Source organism: Epinephelus moara, chromosome 14 (assembly GCF_006386435.1).
Source record: "Epinephelus moara isolate mb chromosome 14, YSFRI_EMoa_1.0, whole genome shotgun sequence".
Classification (NCBI taxonomy): Eukaryota; Metazoa; Chordata; class Actinopteri; order Perciformes; family Serranidae; genus Epinephelus; species Epinephelus moara.
In genome coordinates this window covers 20,845,688-20,865,761 of record NC_065519.1, presented here as the reverse complement: position 1 = coordinate 20,865,761, position 20,074 = coordinate 20,845,688, and the positions used below count along the sequence as shown (strand labels likewise).

General features: G+C 40.8%; 1 protein-coding gene across 1 annotated transcript in view; it reads left to right on the top strand.

The window, feature by feature from the left end:
• ppm1aa (protein phosphatase, Mg2+/Mn2+ dependent, 1Aa) overlaps positions 1–18,979 on the top strand; it is a 36,614-nt gene extending 17,635 nt beyond the window's left edge. The window contains exon 6 of the mRNA XM_050061253.1: positions 12,421–18,979. Within this exon, the coding sequence (XP_049917210.1) occupies positions 12,421–12,456 (36 nt within the window). The 3' untranslated portion in view covers positions 12,457–18,979. The remainder of the gene's footprint in view (positions 1–12,420) is intronic.
• The last annotated feature ends 1,095 nt before the right edge of the window (positions 18,980–20,074 follow it).

Sequence of the window (20,074 nt, the reverse complement as noted above, 5' to 3'; positions counted from 1 at the left end):
ATGGCAGAAGTCATATGCACTGATCATTTGTATAATCAGCTTTTTTTTTCTCAGAAAAATTGTTATTGTAGAAAAAAAAAAGATTATAAAGCTATTTGCAGAGTTACCTTTGGTTGCCTGGAATGCATCCTGTATATTCTTGTACGGAGAGGACTTACCTGGCAGACGTTAAAGAGATTTTAAATGCTTGCGCCCTCTTGTACATATCAATGTACCTCGGTTGTGGCGTTTACTGTGTGACCCTTCGCAGTTGTGGTTTATTTGTCCCCTCACAGGGCGACCTGAGCCTCACTTTGCTGACCTTTTTCAGCTCGTAAATAAGCTCACCGATTTGCCTTACCCAATCTCATGTTGCCCCCCTAAAGTACTCGTTCAACAAAACACTATGATGAGGAGTAACACTGCTGATGTTACACTCTTTCAGATTCAAAACTGTCCCCGTGTTAGGGTACGTAAGCTATCAACAAAGTGACTTTGTCCTGGTTGTCACATGGTACAACTTTTCAACCATTGCTGGTTTGTATGCTACTATCCCCCCCCTCCCATGTTACCTTATTGAATCTCAGTCTTGAAAGCTTATTTGATTTCTCACTGCAGATGATGTCATACTTTTAACTAATGCAAGTGTTTTAACATGGTAACCTCGTAAGCATTCAAAATGTGCATACATACATTCATGTCTGCTATATTTATGATTACATTCAAGAATAGCTTTAGAGTGCTGTAGATAAGTATTGTCAATGTTGATTCAAATGCTTCTCAGAGGCCTCTGTGAGTGATTTTACAAAGTTCAATAACTGTATATTTTGTATTATGTTCTAGCTCCAAAGGAATGGCAGAAAAAAAAGAAAATGTTTAAAAAAGCTTTGTTCCCTGAACTAAATTGTACTATTTGTGTTGTCGATTGAACAAATTGCATTCCTTGCTTGTGAATTGATGCATTTCTCTCCCCTGCTCCTTAAATTTTCTCTCCTTCTTTCCCTCCTTTCTTTCATTTTTTAGCCTTTGAAGTTTGAATAAAATTTCTAGTTTGCAGAATGTATTACTAAATAAATGGGTTGTCATCTTGTACCTCTCATTTCATCACGTTTTATCTGTTCGGGCCTGTTGCACAAGTGAAACTTTCTTCGATTGTAAAGAAAAAAAAACTTGACAGATATGCTATTTTTACAGGGAAAGCTACATTACATCAATAAAAACTATAAGTGTGTCTACTGTAAACGCCAGGGCTGAATGGAGCATATATGTATTATATTAGTTATATAATATTATCTGTCGGAAAATGAATTTGCCTTTACACCATCCTGCCACTTGAACATGCATTACACTAAGTTTAAGACTCATGTAGATACGCAGTGTGTTGATCTTCTGTATAGTGAAACTGAGTAATTACAGTCACCCATGCAGCTCAGGCTTTTTTTTTTAATCACACAACTCCAGACACAGCTGAAATGTGGATGGGAGTGTACTCTGAATCACCAACAGACAGTTGTTAGGTTAACATGTGTTTGCCCTTCTCAGGTATTATCATTACATTCAAGTCACAGAGCACAGGAAAAATAAGCACCTGGCAAGTTAGAGCTGTATTAACAGTATCCTCAGGGCTGGAAGAAGAGCTTGGATCTTTTATTTAAGTCACTAAAAGTAGTAATAATACAGTGTAAAAATAATCTGTTACAAGTAAGTCCTGCATTCAAACTCTTACATGAGTAAGTACAAAAGTATTGATATCAAAATGTACTTAAAGTACCCAATGTAAAGTTATTTATTGTGCAAATGGCCCATTTTGTAATCATATTAAATTATAATTATTGATGCATTAATGTTTACATTAGGTTAATGTCGCAGCTGAGCTGATAAAAGTGGACCTAATTTTAACTACTTTATAAACTGCTGGGCAGGTTGTGGAAAAAAAACCATTATTTATTTATTAGTTAATTGAAATTCCAGTATCGTGACAACACAAATACAAAATGTAAAACTTCGATACAATACCTTGAAAAATATTGACCATTTTCGATTCCAGGGGAGAAGCTGACATTGATCGCACACAAATTAAAATGTTTATTAAATGATAAATATGACTAGGGTATAACATGACAACCATTTTCTTTGTCCTGTTAAGTAGCATAGAACAACAGAATGACTGTCGTAAATATTAGCAATATGCGAGAACAAGGAGGAGCAGCTGGTACCAGTTTATCGATACTGCAGAAAATGAGGATTGAAACTGTCTCAAATACTCAGTATCAATACCTATCGATATTTTTATAACACTGTTTTGCATTAATCTAAATCTGCAAAGTAACTAACGACGTCAAATAAATGTAGTGGAGTAAAAAGTACAATCTTTGCATCCAAAATGTACTGGAGTTGAAGTATAAATGAAATAGAAACACACAAGTAAATACAAGTATCTCAAAATTGTACTTGAGTAAATGTACTTAGTTACATTCCACCACTGTAATCCTTGAAGACTTGTCTTACATCTGGATTAGAGGTGTCGCGATACATCGATATTATTGATAATGAAATATAGATATCGTGTTAATGATACAGATGGTATTGCGTAAATTATCCAGCACCTCTTATATCATTAGTGACTGTGAACTCTTTAAGCCAAGATGAGCGGGTAGTGAAAATCTGATATCATGCCAGGCCTGATTAGGTTGATAATGTATTTCATTCACTGCACAGTAAAAGATTTGTAACCAGGGGGGGGGATGACATGCAGCAAAGGGCCACAGGCTGGATTCAAACCCGGGCCACTGCGGCAACAGCCTTGTACATGGGGTGCCTGCTCTACCCGCCAAGCCACCGACACCCCTTACTATTAGTAATTTGGTACATTTAGATGTTTCTTTCCAATATTCTGCATTTACAATATAATGTATTAAAGTTGAGAAAGGGCTAATGTCGTTTCAAGTTACTGTTATCAGGAAATACAGTCGCACCTTGTGAAATTGGTTAAAAAAAAATTGTTAATGTGCATTGGACAGAATATTTTCTCTTCCAGATGTTAAAAGAGGCTTAAGAACAGCTGTAAGTGTCCCTTAATGAACCTATGTGCTTTTCCAAACATTGCCAGGTGATTACTTTTTGAAAAAAAATGTAATGGTAAAACAAGAGAGGGGCTATCCTCATGCTTCTGTTTGCATATCAACATTAACAATCCCTTGTTATCACTGCATGTTCTTGAGCCCTGTGAGCTCTCTAAAGCACAGTGGTGGTGTTGACTCGTCTCAGTATCACAGTCATGTTTGTCTGTCTGCCTTTTTTCTGTGAGTGCACGTCAGGGGCTTGAGCTCAGAGGATGGGTCAGGGCAGTCCACGGCCACTGGGATTAAGAACCGTGGGAGGGATTACTTCAAATGTCAACATAATGTCATGAGCTGTGTTAGAAGGTCAAACGGTGCTCAGTGGCAAGCAGTTAATAGATCAGGTACAATTTGGATTGTTTGGCTCCTGTGATGAATTGACTGGCATGATAAAACAAGCTGTTTTTGGAGATGTTTCTGTGTATTCTTTAAAGATACTGAAGCAAGGTTAGATAAATTATACAGATTGGAGTTTGTGTTGCTTCTCCTGCAGCTCTTCATACTGCTGTGTGTATATTTAAGCATATATTTTACTACTACTTTTCTCAATGAGTGTGCACCTGTTAGTAGACATGAAACTAAATGTCTCCCATGCTATAGCTTTCCCTTTTTTCTCAATGTCTGACTGATCGATGCAAACACAGTTCTCTAATCAGGCAGCCATAAGCCAGAGGGGGGCAGTGTTAATAGCTGAGACTGCTCAGAAGCACCAGCCGCAGCATTCACACTCAAACAGTCCTCTGAAAGTTAATTGATGGAAACACTCAGTGTCTATTTATTAACTTGATGTTGCCGACAGCTTTTAGTTGCATGACATAACAGCATTTAACACCCTTGACTTTTAAGGTGTTGAGTCATGACATCCTGAGTATCATGGCATGTTTGCTGGTCATTGCCAAGGTGGTGTTGTTGCACTTTTAGCATCTTAATAATAAATGTTTCCCCGCTGTTACTGCAGGAACCTTTTCTGTTGACCGCTGTTGTGTTTGATTTATATATACCGGAAAAAAATCAGACACTTGTGACCAATTGATTAAAACAAGCTTGTTTTTTAAAGGTGAAGTCCACCCCAAAATTAAGAAAATACATATTTTTCCTCTGACTTCTAGTGCAGTATACCAGTCTGGATTGTTTTGGTGTGAGCTGCTGAGTGTTGGAGATATCAGCCATAGAGATGTCTGCCTTCTCTCCATTATAGTAGAGCTAGATGGCACTTTTGGTGCTCTAAGAAGAGGCCGGCATGGGTCTGATTTTTAAGACCTACTCCAGAATTGGAACCACGATGTGCAATTCCCAGTCAAACAACACGACCTGACCCGCCGACATAGGATCCACAGCCCGACCCAAAACCACGAATCCTTTAATAACCATGCACTGTTCAAATAATTCAGTAAGGTAGCATGTTTCAAGGTATCATTTTGGGACATTTTATAAATAAACATGCAATATATTTTAAAATGAAGGTAATTCAAGGGGGGAAAATAATTTATTTACTTAACCTTTATTTAACAAGCAAATCTCATTGAGATTGAAAATCTCCTTTACAAGAGAGACCTGGCCAAGGTAGTGGCCAACTCAAAACACATTTAAAATGCAACCAATACAATAATACAGACATCCACAATACAACAACAGCTATTCAAACATAGTGGCCTCTCAAGAAAAACAAGCACGTCCTTTATGATGTTCATCAATGTATATAGGTGTTTCTAATTTTAGATCTTTTTGAAGATTGTTCCACGTCCAAGGTGCAGAGTAGGAGAATGCAGTTTTCCCCACATCTGTTAAAACCCCAGGTACATTAAGAAGCAACCACCTGGAGGAGCGTAGCTGGTAACTACCAGAGCTGACACACAGGAGGGTGCAGAGGTGGGCAGGAATAAATATGTTTAGCTGATTCTTATAATATTGAGCAGCACATCTCCACAGTTAACGTGCCTGTTCTTAACACACCTGATTGAAGCAGCTCTCATATTCCAGATGAAGCGACAACAGAGCCAACACAAAAATTCATCAGTCAGAGGGTTCAAATTTCAAACATTATATTATTATTTTTTTAATATATTTATCGTCCAACACCCACAATCTGACCGGTTTTGCAAGTCACACACCAGGTACCCGGACAGATTCAGGACTCTGGCTCAAAGTGCCAAAGAAATACATTTGAAAAACTCAACAACAATGTCTCTTTCCAGAAATCATGACCTGGTTCCTCAAGATAATCCACAGACCTTGTTGTGAGCAGTTTCATGTTGGTACTATTTTCTTTCTACCAAACTACACCCGCCTACATCGACTGCTAGCTCACCTAGCACCACTGAGCTAGCTAAGGTTGCAGCTCAGCCGAGGAGGACGCCATTAATATTTACATCTCACATTGACATGAGCAAGAGTCTCTTGACCATGAGTAGATGCACGCTTCCTTCTGCGTGGTGATATAGTTGGCGGGTGTAGTTTGGTGGAAAGAAAATAGTTCCTACATGAAACTGCTCACAACAAGGTCTGTGGTCATAATTTCTGAAAACACTGAGACACTGCTGATGAGTTTTTCAATTTTGGGGGGGCACTTTGAGCACCACAAGCTTAGTGCCATCTAATTCTATTATTTTTGAGAGAAGGCAGACATCTCTACGGCCGATATCTCCAACACTCTGCAACTCACACCAAAACAATCTACATTGATAAATAGCACTACAGGTAAGAGGAAAAATATGTATTTTGATAAATAGCACTACAGGTAAGAGGAAAAATATGTATTTTTGATTTTGGTGTGAACTGTCCCTTTAAGCACATACGTCCCTCTTGGAGCCATTTGCATGTTAGAACTGCACAAAATGTGACTCATTAGATCCCGGGCCACCTGTGCACCCCTAATGAATCACGCTGCCCTCATATTCCCCCACATACAAAAAAAAAAAGTGGGCACGTCGGCAGAGGCCATCATCAAATGGAGCTGGCTCGTCATCTGCCTGCCATTGTTTAGCGCATGTCATGCTCTGCTTCTCATGGCGGAAAAACCCATTTGAGCTTGACTAATGCAGCCATGCAGACGCAGCAGTAAGAGGTGGGGGTGGTAGGGCACACCGCATACTGTGTGTGGATGGTCTCCGCGCTGAGGTCACTGAGCTCCACATTTGCTAATTTGCTTTGGAGTGCAGTAGGAGCCAGATTTTTCAGGGTTGCTCTGTAAATAGGAGAGACTTTTTTTGTTTGATTGAGTTAAGCACAGGAGAGCAAAGGGAAGGGATGTCTTTGACGGGTGTTTCGTGGACAAGACGTAACGCCCGACAATGATCAAATCAAACATTTGCTCTGTTCTTTATCGCTCCTTCTTCTTCTTCCTCTCCCCCACCCGCCATGCTCTCCTTCTCCATTTCCTCTTTCTGTGAGTGTTCTTGTTGCCCGCGGTCAGTTTGTCACAGAGAACACAAGCTTTTCTCACTTGGCTGCAGCGATTCAATGATTGGTGTGTACAAACAAGCATATCAAGCAGGGATGACATGTGCCTACCTCCCCCTCCCCTCCACTCCCCCCTCACGCCCTTATCTCTCCCTCCAATATGTCCTTCCTGCTATCTCTCTCTCTCTGCTACTTTCTCTCTCCGTCTCTCACTTACACTTGGTGGGAGTGCGCGTCCTCTTGCATGAGGTGGGTTACACAAGCTGCTGCCCTGGGAATCCTGGGCCAGCTCATTATCCTGCACCCCTGAGACACAGCTCACTGTAAATTAGGACATCAAACGATGCAGGCTTGTTACAGAGCCACAGATACACTCATTAGCATCAGCACCTTTCCTTGTCAGAGCCTGTATCAGCGTTTGCTCCCACCACCACGTGTCCTGTCATTCCTCCACACTGACTGGAAGATTTAGGATTAATGTCAGCTCTAGCCAGCAGGTCAGCGCCGTTGTGGCTCTGATTGATCAGTGGTGGCGGGAAGCTGTGGAATTTGTTGACAGCTGCCCACTATCCCCACCACTCTTATCCATATTTCATTGTGTGGAAGGGGGGGAAAAAACATGTCTCAGAATAACTCGTCTGGCAAGTGACCAGCCTTGTGTCACAGCTGCCGGGGATCGACAGAACAACTAAAACCTCTTTTCAATACAACATGATGGTTCATACTAAACCCATTATTTGATTCTCCCATTGTTTTTTCCTGATTGTGCCCTGAAGTAATGTACCAGCAGTTCAGACAGTCACTTTTTTGCCTCCTTATATGTTTCTCAAAGTGTCAGACACAACAAGGTGATATCAAAGAGCTAGTGTTGATGAAGCGTGGTTGTTGCATTTCCTCACGTTGCCTGGCTGTCTGCCACAAAGCTGGACTTGAACACACTGCAAAGACTTCAGCAAACACCCAACTAGCATATCAGCAGGCAGGAGATGTCTGTATTCGTCTTTCAAAAAGGCAAACCAGAAGACCGACAGGATGGATTCAAGATGCTAGTTATCCAGTTAGCACATTAACAACACAACCTGTTGTTGAAAGCACAAAGTATATTAAACATGCACTGGTAAACAATAAAACAATTAACTGTTTCTGCTAAAGGGCTTAATGGCTTAAAAATAATTTTACCTAACATAGAAATTTTGTTTCAATCTCATGCCTACTTGATTTAAGTTGTTTGCATTCCTCACTTCCTTTTCTATTCTCATGCACTGAGCTGAACAGCCAATCAGAGTGATTTCACACAGCAGCAAGCACCGGCAGCTCTGACACCATTTCAACATGTTGAATTGGCGGAAAAAAAGCCAGCTAGCGCAAACAGTGTGGGACATACTGCAGCAACGAGGGCCACAGACGCTCACCGACGGCCCAACATTGACTGATGGCTGACCGTCAACTGGATGTGTCAAGCCCTTTAGCTAGTTGCAATCTGCAATTCACTGCCAGACACCACCAAATCCATCTAAATCTTACACACTTCACCTTAAATATGTGTCTCCAGGGTCCACACTGAGATCAGAGACTGAGATCTGATCACAACATACTGTCTTATTGTCATCTATTCTTTTACTTTTGACTCTTTTACTGTTGTCAACTGGCACTGGTGGTAAAGTCCATGCTAATGTTAGCATCTTCAGAATGACATCCTCTTCACCAGGGCAAATCTAAGATCGATCACCCAGCACTCCGCCCAGTTTATTTAACAGGGACAAGTTACCCTTCCCCCGCCCCTTTTCTTGTTGCTGTCCATTACTTTTCTGTATGCCAGTTTCAAATTCATTTTTCCTTGACATTGCAGCTAGAACCAGTTATAGCCTTTCACCATTTGCTTAGCCATTGTTCCATAAATGTTTCAGTTGCGATATGATAACCAAGTTTTGCTTGTATGCTTTAATTGGACCAAGCTGAAAGCAGACATTTGTCTTGTCTTGGCTCCATCCACAAGTGTCTTGCATATCCACAAGGTTTCTTGCAGCTTTCTTGATAGTAACTTAACTTGCTAACTAGCTAATAGTTGCTGCCTCGCTGGTTTGAAACAGTCATGCATGGGTACATATTTCCGTCCACATAGTTGTTGTATCTGAATTGAAAATGCAATAGCATTTATTGAGTTCAATGTGGTCACAATGCGTCCCTGACAACCTCCTGGGGTGGTTTGGCCCATTGGATCACAAACCATCATCCCTGCTTTCATGTGCTTAAGCACAATCTGACTGCAATCTGATCACTCAAAACCCATTTTAATGCAAGGTGTAAAGGGGTCATGTTGTTTTTGAATGCACACACAAATTGAAACACTTAGCACTTACAAATGCACTAAGGTTAGCATCCTGATTCCTTTGTGTGGTTAGGCTGGATAAGACTGGATTTGGTAAATGTTGATAATCACAGTGTGTTTCGTGATTGAAGTCACTGTGGACTTTTTCTGTTTTAAACCAAGACCACAGTGTTGTCTGAACCATAACTAAGTGCTGTGAGAGCCGAGGCATAACCATACAAAAATGTAATGATACGAGTCACTATGAGGAGATGATGTATAAAACGTCACTGAATATTTTACTGATCCATTCAGCATCAATATTGTTACAACTTGTCAGATACATTGACGAACATTTTATCTGTATATATATATATATATTTTTTTTTTTAAAATATATATATATTTTTTTTTACATACAACCCAGAACAAAGCAGCTCAGACATGACAAATATGATGAGTGGTTTAAAATAAGAGAAAAAAAAGAAATAAATGAAAAATAGTGGGCATTACATCCATCTCCAACCTTCATCCCCAACCTTCATTGCCTCCTACAACCACACAAAGGCAGTAACAAACAAACAAACAAATAAGCAATATGGCATGGTTACAAGAAGACTGATTTTACAGGCAATGTAAAGAGACTGGCTAAGCCCTGAAATATGGAAGATGACAGTGTAGGTCCAATGTACTTCAGGTAAGGGTTGCAGACTTTATAAAAGCCTCTACTGAGGAGTGAAGCATACAGGAGATATATTCATTGGGAACACACTGTATTATAAGATTGTGACACGACTATATTGGTGCAGCATCCTTGGTCCAAGATTTCTCTGTATGTTAATAGAAAACATCATCTAAATGCATTTGCTATTGCAAATTACTTGTATACAAACGTGATTTCTGAGAAACAGAGTTGGTCAGTTTGGAGGTTAGCCCATACTAGGGACTAAACGTCAGGGTATTTCATCACCAACTACTTTAAATTTTTTATCCTTTCTTCTCTTATCTGTCTCTCACAAGTCCCCCAACTTGGTGGAAGTGCAATATTAAAATCACTGAAATGGCCCTTTAAATGTGACAAAACCCTGTTTAATGGTATTCATCTTAAACGGATAGTTCGACATTTTGGCAAATTCGCCTATTGCCGTAATCCCTATGGTCATATAATAGGTACATTACCTTTAATTGTCAGTGCGTGCTGTTCTGAGATCGGTGTGGCAGAGCTGCCCGCTGAAATGGAGGTGAACGGTACAGGTCCCTTCTCTCCCTCAAAACTAATCAAATACACCATCAAATGACTCCAAAACGCTCTAGTAAACTTTCCTCAAACCTTCTGTTGTGTCCAGCTGACGGTACCGCAAATATCTACAAGCAATAACAACGGCACTGTCTCAGGTACACACTGTGTCACTCCGCCCAGTGGTTTACTCAAGAAAGTAGTATTTGCTTCATGTGTCGTAATGTTACTTAATTATACATTATTATTTCATAGCGTGGGGAATGCGCAAGCCATGTGTTGTCCACTAGAGCGTTTGGAGTCATTTGATGGTGTATTTGATTAGTTTTGAGGGAGAGAAGGGACCTGTACCGTTCACCTCCATTTCAGCGGGCAGCTCTGCCCCACCGATCTCAGAACAGCACGCACTGACAATTAAAAGTAATGTACCTACTCATATGACTATAGGGATTACGGCAATAGGCGATTTTGCCAAAATGTTGAACTATCCCTTTAAAGGGATAGTGCACACAAAATAAAAATTCAGCCATTATCTACTCACCCATATGCCGATGGAGGCCCTGGTGAAGTTTTAGAGTCCTCACATCCCTTGCGGAGATCGGCGGGCGGAGCGGCTAGCACACCTAATGGCAGACGGCGCCCCAGACTAACGTCCAAGAACACAAAATTGCATCCACAAAGTATCTCCATACTGCTCATCCGTAGTGATCCAAGTGTGCTGCAGCCGCGACATAAAAAGTTGTTTCGAAAAACGTCATAAGAACTCTGTTTTTAGCCTCACTGTAGCCTGTAGCTCTGACTGTTTCTCTGTGCTCTGCGCTCACGTGTGCGAGCCTGCGCGAGACCAGCGAAAGCATGAGCTTTGCTCACCCGTGTTTACATCACGTGACACGTGCACCGCAGGGAGAGACAACGGTAACTTAGCCACAGTCGCTAAAAGACAATTTGCACTAAGGTCTTTTAGCAAAGGACAGCCCAACATGTCTGAAGACTTTGAAATTGAGGAGGAACAGCATTTCTTTGTTGAGCCGCATTTGTTTGAGCCCGAGTATACGCACGGAACTCAGGCTACTGGATGAAGCAGCCGCTGCAGCTCATGAGCCTAACCCTCAGCCAGCCGCAGAATACTGGAGTNTGCTGCTCAGACTGGGAATTGGTGATGCCTGCACTTGAGAACCTGCACATCAGTACTGACGAGACTGCTGCTCTTCAGAGACCGTGTATCACCGATCACCCTGAGCGTGCACACGTGAGCGCGGAGCACAGAGAAGCAGTTAGAGCTACAGGATACAATGAGGCTAAAAACAGAGTTCATATGACGTTTTTCGAAACAACTTTTTATGTCGCGGCTGCAGTACACTTGGATCACTACGGATGAGCAGTATGGAGATACTTTGTGGATTCAATTTTGTGTTCTTGGACATTAGTCTGGGGTGCCGTCTGCCATTAGGTTTGCTAGCCGCTCCCCCCGCCAATCTCCGCAAGGGATGTGAGGACTCTAAAACTTCACCAGGGCCTCCATTGGCATATGGGTGAGTAGATAATGGCTGAATTTTCATTTTTGGGTGCACTATCCCTTTAATATGTCTTACTCATAGCCACCCGAGACATTGTGAATTGCTGGTTCATCACTTGCAAACAGCAACAGTATGTAATGTAAGGAGGGGAAAGTCCTAAAATACTTTACATGGCTGAACTTCAGTAGGAAAAAGGAGCAAGTAGATGCTCAGCAACACTGACTGAAAGACCCTTTATGTTGTATTTACTGAACAAGACCACAAGGTATGCTTCAACAATGGCCATTATGGTCTCAACAAACCCTGCAGAATTCACCACCAGACACAGACGGAGCTCCATAGGTTAAATAGCCAGTTAATGATAATTTCTCAGTGGTTAAGCACTGCTCAAGGCGCACAGTGTTTGTTCACTACTTTTATTTCTGTCTTCCTTCAATCCATACCAGCAATTTTCTTCATTACTCCGTTTGTCTAAGACCAACCATTGTGCTTTACTGTGAAAATGTATTGATGTGACTGCTAGCAAATAGTTGTTCTTTTGTACCTGTACAGTCTTTTCTCGTTTCCAGAATGCTCTCTTGCCTGCATTAGGCTGTGGTGAGATGGAAACTGTCTGTAGGTGTCTTGTCATCACGCCGTCTTTAGTGGGCCCTCAACCATTAATGGCTTTTTTTTTTTTTCATAACGTCACGAGGTGTTGTCCTGTTTTCTTAGCAATCTGTCTTTTTCATCTCCTGTGCATGGTGTCTGACATCTGGTAGCATGCATCCCTTGGGTGACTGAGTCATTCCTCCTGCACGCCATCACTTCACTTCATCTGTATCTTTAAACTTCACTTCATCCTGCTCTTCTCCTCCCCAGGACCCAGCCATCCTCCTCTTCCGTGGTTTCAGCTAAAACAAGACCTAATCTGAGGATGTCAAGCAAGCGTTTGTTGCCACACATTTGTCCATCACCATAATGAAGTATCAACCCTCACATCATCATTTATTTAATGTAGTACACATCAGATATACCCAATTTAACATCTGATCTCCATGTAGTTTGGCCCATTTTAAGATGAACTTATCCACACCTGTCCTGGCCTAACATCATTCCAAACAGTGCCAAGAAAAAGAATATATACCTTTCTCCTGTAGCTCTCCTCTCTCTGTCCTAGGCCTCTCCCGCCAGAAGACAACAGGCATATATGCACATGCTTCAAACAGTAACCCAGTCCTTCCCATACATACATGTATTTAATCTTACTTCATTGTGCAGTTGCACACAGCTCATTCTCTCAGCCCCTCTTTGACCCACTCTCTCTGTTCATTAGACCACAAATGAGACAAGAATTAGCTAGCTAGCCACCCCAGGGTCCATCCACCTCGGCACCGCTGTGGACTGCTTCTCGGGAGAAAAGCAGGCACTAGCCCAGGAGATGAAACTTCAATCAGTAGGTGTAGCAGCTCTCCTCCAGTGAGGTGGTCTGTAGTGGCGAGGAATGAGGCGGAGGACACACTGTGATTCAAGGCTTTTGCTAACATTAGCTACATAAATATGAACCTGAAGCCGCAGCCCTAAGCCTTTGGCTCCAGTTAGCAGATGACGAAACTGTTAACATGTTTCTGTCATCTCTGAAACACTTAAGAGATATTGATGTTCATGTTTTTTTCGTTTAGTGTCAAACTCTCCTTTAGACTCTTTTTCGATAAGTAGTAACCGTCTCTACAGGATCCTCCACCACTGAATCAGGCTTTCATCTGAAGGGAAACCCAGTCTCACTCTGAAGTCGTTGAAAACCCGTTCTTGGGAAGTGACTTCTCTCGTCAGACAATGACAAAAAAAAGCCGTCCTTTCACGTCAGCATGATATGCAGTTGGTCACTATTATTGTTTAGCAGCACCCGGTGGCATGAGGGGGAAATGCAGCGGGACAACAACAAAAGTTAAGGGGGCAAAAAGTCTGTGGGTGGGAGGGGTGGTGGATGGGTCCACCATCCACTGACTTTCACTGGGGAGACTGGCATTTGCTGCCGGTTAGACTGTTAAAGGAAATGACCACTTTAGGATGAAAATACAGACAGTACTCACCCTCATGCCGACAAGGTCAATTAGCCTGCAACTCACGAGATTCGAGAACAAGAACGTCTCGAGTTGCCATGTAAACACAGCACGCCTGCAGGCTAACTGACCATGGTGAGAAATGATGCTGTAAAAGTGGAGTAAATTACGGCTTTTCAAGTCAATTTTGCATGCCGCACCTTCAGGGCATTCAGAGTTTTATTACATTTTCAAAATGATTTTGGACGTGGGTTCCATGCACTTCAAGTGTATGGAAAAATCCTGCTAGCTGTTATCCTCCGATACCCCAAACGAGTTTTGTGGACTAAAAACTACACTGGACTTCTTGTCGGCATGAGGGTGAGTTAGTACTGTCTGTATTTTCATTCTAAAGTCGTCATTTCCTTTAAGACAAACCCGGCTCTTTTTTTTCCTAAACCATACCACGTGCTTTTGTTGCCTAAACCCAACCGCGTGCGTGTTGGCAGAAAGTAACCACGTGCATTTGTTGTCAAATGAAAAAAAACATCAATTCATGGTGTTGTACCAATGTAGTGCAATTATTTTGAAAGAGACTTTATGCAAACTGTTTATTTTGTTTATTTTGAAAACAGACAATGCATAGAAGTTGACACAAGAACATCGATATATGGTGAGGTTGGAGTGAGAATGTGTTGTGAAGAGACTGCATCTGCATTGAACAGTCAGTGGGAACGCGCTCTCTCTCTGGAAATTACCTGTGATTGGCAGAAATTTCACATCATGGGCTAGATTTTTTTAAAGCCTGAAAACAGTCAAAAGGAGGTGCAGAAGTCTAGTTTTCTCCCAGACTACTTGAATTACAAAATGCTCAAAGTCAGAAAGGGATTTTTACCCTGTGATGCTGAAATTGAACTGCCTACCTGAGTTTTAAATTCTAGATATAGGACTTTACCTATTCCTCGTGTAGCTTAGTTTATCACTGAGAAAGGTTTGGGATTGTGTGGTTATTAAGATGCACTGACTTCACATAGTTTATTCCTCCCGTAGGCTGCTTGCTAAGTATGAAGAGATTGTCATTTGTTTCTCCAGTCTCCAAAAAGAAGCATGTCGGCTCAGCCAACCTACCCTGTATGAATGAAGGTTAGATAGCATATTTGTCATCACACTACCCGCTGGTATGTTTCCTGCACAGCAGACATTAGAGGTAATAAATATTGTATTATTAGATGTGGTATAAAGATCAGAGAGGACAGAGCAGAGGCCTACGGCTCAGGTACAAACCTGTGAAATTCATCACAACTAAAAGGAAATTATTTAAGACAGCATCATCATGGCAGGCTAGAATTAGAGAAACAACAGCTACAGTGGAAGCTTTGCCCATTAAGACAGTTGTTTTATTCCATATTCTGAATTAATGTTGCCCTGTTGCAAGAACATTTTAATTACACTAACAAATTTTTGTGAAGCATTTATCATACTGCAAATAATCCACAATAGATGTAATACATTTAAATCCCCAAATAATTTCAGTGCAAGGAGGCGCACAGGTGTTTTTCATTGTGTAACCTTGAAGATCTTCCATTTTATTCTATCATGTCTCCAAGAAAAAAAAACTCACTTTGTCAAAGGTACCTCACCAGTTGAGCTCTTAAAATAACTCTATAAGAAACCCATCTGGTTCAGCTTTTGCTGCCAAAGGCTTTATTTCTTACACACAAGTTTTCTTTTTTTCTGATCAGATTGTGTAAATTTTCATGCCTTTACATCACACACCAAAAGCAGCAAATCCCATTGAAGAAACCAAACCAGTAAATGCAGTTGTAACTAATATTTTGTGTGACTCTCCACAGCTGCAGCCTCAGCCCAGTCACCAGGAGCAAATGTTGGCATTGTACATTTCTGCAAATCAAGAATGTGTTGCATTTCATTTGTATCATATCAATATGGCATGTCACCTAGGTGAGACATCTGCCAAGCTGCAGACCCCTGTTTGAGACCAACAAGCAACAAAACTGGTTGTTTTTTAGCAAGTCACCGTGTCTCAATCGTGGAGGCTAAAAAAGCTGCTGACATCGAGACAATGAGAGACATTGCTGCTTTTCCTACCAGGATTGTGCCCCCAAAACAGGGTATTTTAAGCCCAAGCATGATGATTCTGAACCATAACTGAGTGCTTTTGTGCCTTAACCTGACCACACTTTAATCACAGCATTGTCAAACATTAAGTTTGAACATATCCACTTGTTTGGAGAAACATAAGCCCCTTTTCCAGCAAACACCTTGGGTATGGTACCTTTGGAACCAAAAGATATCCTTCAGACATGGTACCTAGACCCTAGCGTTTCCACCACAAACAGAGCTCTTTCATGTGGGCAGGGTTGTTGTCACTCACTGCTCTGTCCAGCACTCATCTTAATTCCTCATTATCGGTGACATAGTGGGAAGTCTGCACCTTGTTTATCGTCCACAGAACGAGGCTGCGTGCTCACATTTTCAGAACAAAAAAGAACAGGCTGCAGTGAGAGTCTGTCTCCATGGGATATTTAGAAATAGCGTGTTTGTGCATTTAGTCCTTCTCAGGCAAGCTCAGGTGATAAGTGTTGCCGCAGCAGATGCTACACAACCCTTTTCTTTTCTCCGAGTGAGGATTAGAATATATGCAGTTTACATAACCCACCCAAAATTAATACATATAAACATCTGAAGATCCACTAAAAGTGTATGTCATTTAAAAACTAAAGTAATGGTCTAAGTTGTCATATGGAATATTTAAGGTGTGTCAGCCCAGTGAATTAAGTTATTGTTTTACTCCGACAACAGCTGCTACTAGAGGCAGCAAAATATCTTTTATTTTTATAGTTACAGTCTACTAAACTCTAAACTACATGAGCTTCAAAACCTGCCGTCACTCCGCCCTGAGCAAAGTGACCAACAAACGACTGCAGTGTTCACAGCTCTACCTTTTAGTACCAGATCTGTGTGCTAGGTACCCCAACAGTGGGGGGACCAAAAATGGGGATGGTATGGAACAGTTCCACTGGTACCTTCCACAACTTTTTACAGTGTAAACGGAAAAAAAGCGTACCGAACTAAACTGTACCATACCATACTGCGCAGTGGAAACGGGGCTATACAATGCCAACGCTTTTTTGGGTGATTGAGCTGGCAGCAATAAGTGTTGCAGTTGTGTTTGTCACTGGGCCACTGTTGATTAAGCATTAATTTTCCTCTTGTACCCCTCTTCCACCAATGTTGAACTGATTCTGTTCTGGTTCCTGCACCTCATTTTGAACCATTAAGACCATTTTGACCATAAATAAATTGGTTCAGAACCAACTGGAACCAAAAAGTGGCCGGTTTTTCTTGACCTGAAGTGCTAACATTGATGACATCAGTGGGCGTGTCACATTCTCTACAGGTTGGAATGAGAGGATGGAGAAGGCAACAATGGACAAGTCAAGTGAGAAATCGTCGGACAAAAAGAGCATGCAGTGGTCTCGTTAATAGCTGGTCAATGCTTGTTTTCTGGGTACAAACAAATATCTGTAATAACAGAGCAAAAGTTTGCAGGTAAACAGTGTAATCCGTGATTTTGCTACTACTCCCTACTTCTATTGTGCACTGTGCAACAACTTCCCTTGATGATGCATCCTTTGATTACAATGGTTCCTCAATACTGGTGGAAACACGGGCCGGTTCGCTAGATGGCACCAAGGTCTCAAGAATCCTGAACAGAACCGGTTCAAGAACCAGAGCTAATTTGGTGGAAAAGGGATATAAGTGACTGTGTGTATGATCTCCATGTGTATGAATTGTTGAGGCTATTTTAAAACTGTTTCAGATCACTTTATATGTTAATGGGAGTCAAGCAAAGCTTTGAGCTTACGCTTCTTCCATTCATGCTGCCAGTATGTTCAACTCAAGAGGAGTCAAGTGGATTGTGTGCTTCTCACTTTTTCCTGGTCCATCACACAACTCTTAAGTGCTTTGTGATTTACTGACCTCACCTCAAGACTCTTATTTTAACGGTCTGTGTTATAGAATGGTGCTGAGCGTTAAGCTGCTGGTTATAAGACTGAATTGCCCAAACGAATAGGTATTTTTTATTCCTGCTGTATGACCATAGATTATCACACAGCCTGAAGATCAGCTGAATACTTTACCCACAATATGACGATTTATATCTCAAATACTCGCCTTGTGTTACTTTATATCCGCATTTCTCCACTCTAAACAAAGAATCCAAAAAAGGAAAACGCGCTCCATTAATTGCATTGAAAGCAAAAAAAAACTGCAGAAATCATATCAAAAACTTCATTTACAAACTCTCAACTCAACTCGTGCTATATAATGGAAGACTCATTTATCCAGTTGTATGCTCAGTACCTCCCAAACACATGCATTTTTACAAAAACCTTGTGATTTAAAACACAACTCATAGGTGAAAGTATTTAAAATAGGTTTTAGCAAAAATGCATGTATTTGAGAAGCACTGAGCATTTGACTGGATAAATGAGATTTGAGCCCTGTTTGCATGGGACCAATATTACCTGGGGACCTCATGTGATTTAGAAATTATACCTCTACGTCTGTGTTTTGTGGGGCGCGTTTGCACGGTATAAGTGAAGTCTGTATTTTACCCAAATATACTGACATTATCCCCCTGATATGACGCACGCTGTCATTTGTAACTCCACTCTAGAAACACAACACAGCACCACAAGCAGTGTTAACCTCCTTTTTTCTTTTAAATACGGTTAAACAAACAGAACTGATTCTGCCACAAATATTATCCATCTCATCAACCTTGGAGATTTCGCTCTCATGATGGATTTGAGCTTGCTTCTTCTACGAATGAACCTCCTGCTAGGAAAATGCTGTCAAAACTTTTATTTATAATTGCAAAGACAGCCTGTGTAATTGTCGACCAGGAGAGGCAGAAACGAGGCGCGGAGAACACAAAAACCTTAATACAACTCCAAATCACTGAGATGCCATTGCATACAGGACTAATACCGTTACATGACCTCTGTGACCACTGCACAAGTTGTGTCACAGTTTGTAATATGATGCTTTGATACAGTTTTGCTGTTGTTAAACGTGGTCCCCAGAGACCTAAATTAATTGAGAATGTTTGCTTTTTTTGGATTCTCTGTTCACCATGGAGGCATGTGAGAAGAACAAGGTTTTCTTCATGAATTCAACATTAACATTCAGTCATTTATATACAAATGGGCATTATGCCGTTGACGTATTAAGTCCAAAAGTTACCACTGAACTGTACTGTACTGTATATCTGCAGGCCATGTTTGTGTCCTGAGGGATTCATGGGAACATCTCCAGCATCTTGAGTGACATGGCTCTTTGTGACATTTGTGTCCACCAATAAAACCTTGAACGCAGCTGCCCCTCTATTGTACGTTGTGTTATGTGGACGCCATTGTGTTGCCGTGTGTTTTAGGTCAACAGCAAATTAAGACGAGGTGACATCTCCAACGCGACGTGAAGTGCCTTCAGTGTCTTGTCTCTGTCATTATCCACCGCTATGATTTTCCTCCTTCCTTACTTAAATACAGACCCTCTCATATAACACATTGCGATTTGCTGACACTAAATAAAGCGGAATACAAGGTCAGGAACTGAGCAGTTTGGCTACAACACTTCAGTATTCTCAATTAATTATACATGTATGCTTTCATTGTGTGCAAGTGCTGGGTGAATAATAGGTGACACTAAATGTTAGCCTTAAAGAATTTCTGCTGCATATCAGTGTGCTCAAATGTCTTCTTATTCATTAAGGTATGAATTTTACGCTCATATAAGCCACACTACACCACCATATTTCATGTAAACTATACATTGCTTGCAGATATTATACAAAACACTTTTATGTGTCTTTTCCTGTTTTTATTCTAATATTGCAAATTACCACATGTCAGGTATGAACTTACACACCTGTTAAGTCAAGTTTGGGCTCAGTTATTTTTAATGTAAAATATTTTTTGCATGGTTTTGTTTGAGGTTTTGACAAAAGAAAGTTGCCCTGGTTAAATCCACATGTTCCTTAATTTTTGTTTAACATATAATGAGAAATGGCATTACTTCATCATAGTTTATTTAGTGAGATCAGGCATAAGTAAACTAATTATTCAATTAATTCATTAATTAAGCAGCTGAATTTTCATCATCTAAGAAGAGAACAAAAAGTAATCCCACTGCTGACTATGAGATTGTTAAAGTGGAAATAGTAAATTATGACGTGAAAGCTATAGACAGCCCTGTTCCCTAGAAATTACGTTTATATACGACTAATGTGAAATCACAAATACATTTTGAGAGAAACACAATGCCAAGCAGTTTACATTGTCTATTAACATAATGAGGAAATGTTGCAAATTAACGTATCTGACACTAAAAGTATCAGTAAAATGTTTACTGACAACATATTTCAGTTGTTTTCCCTCAAGATGCACATCAGTCTTGCAATACAC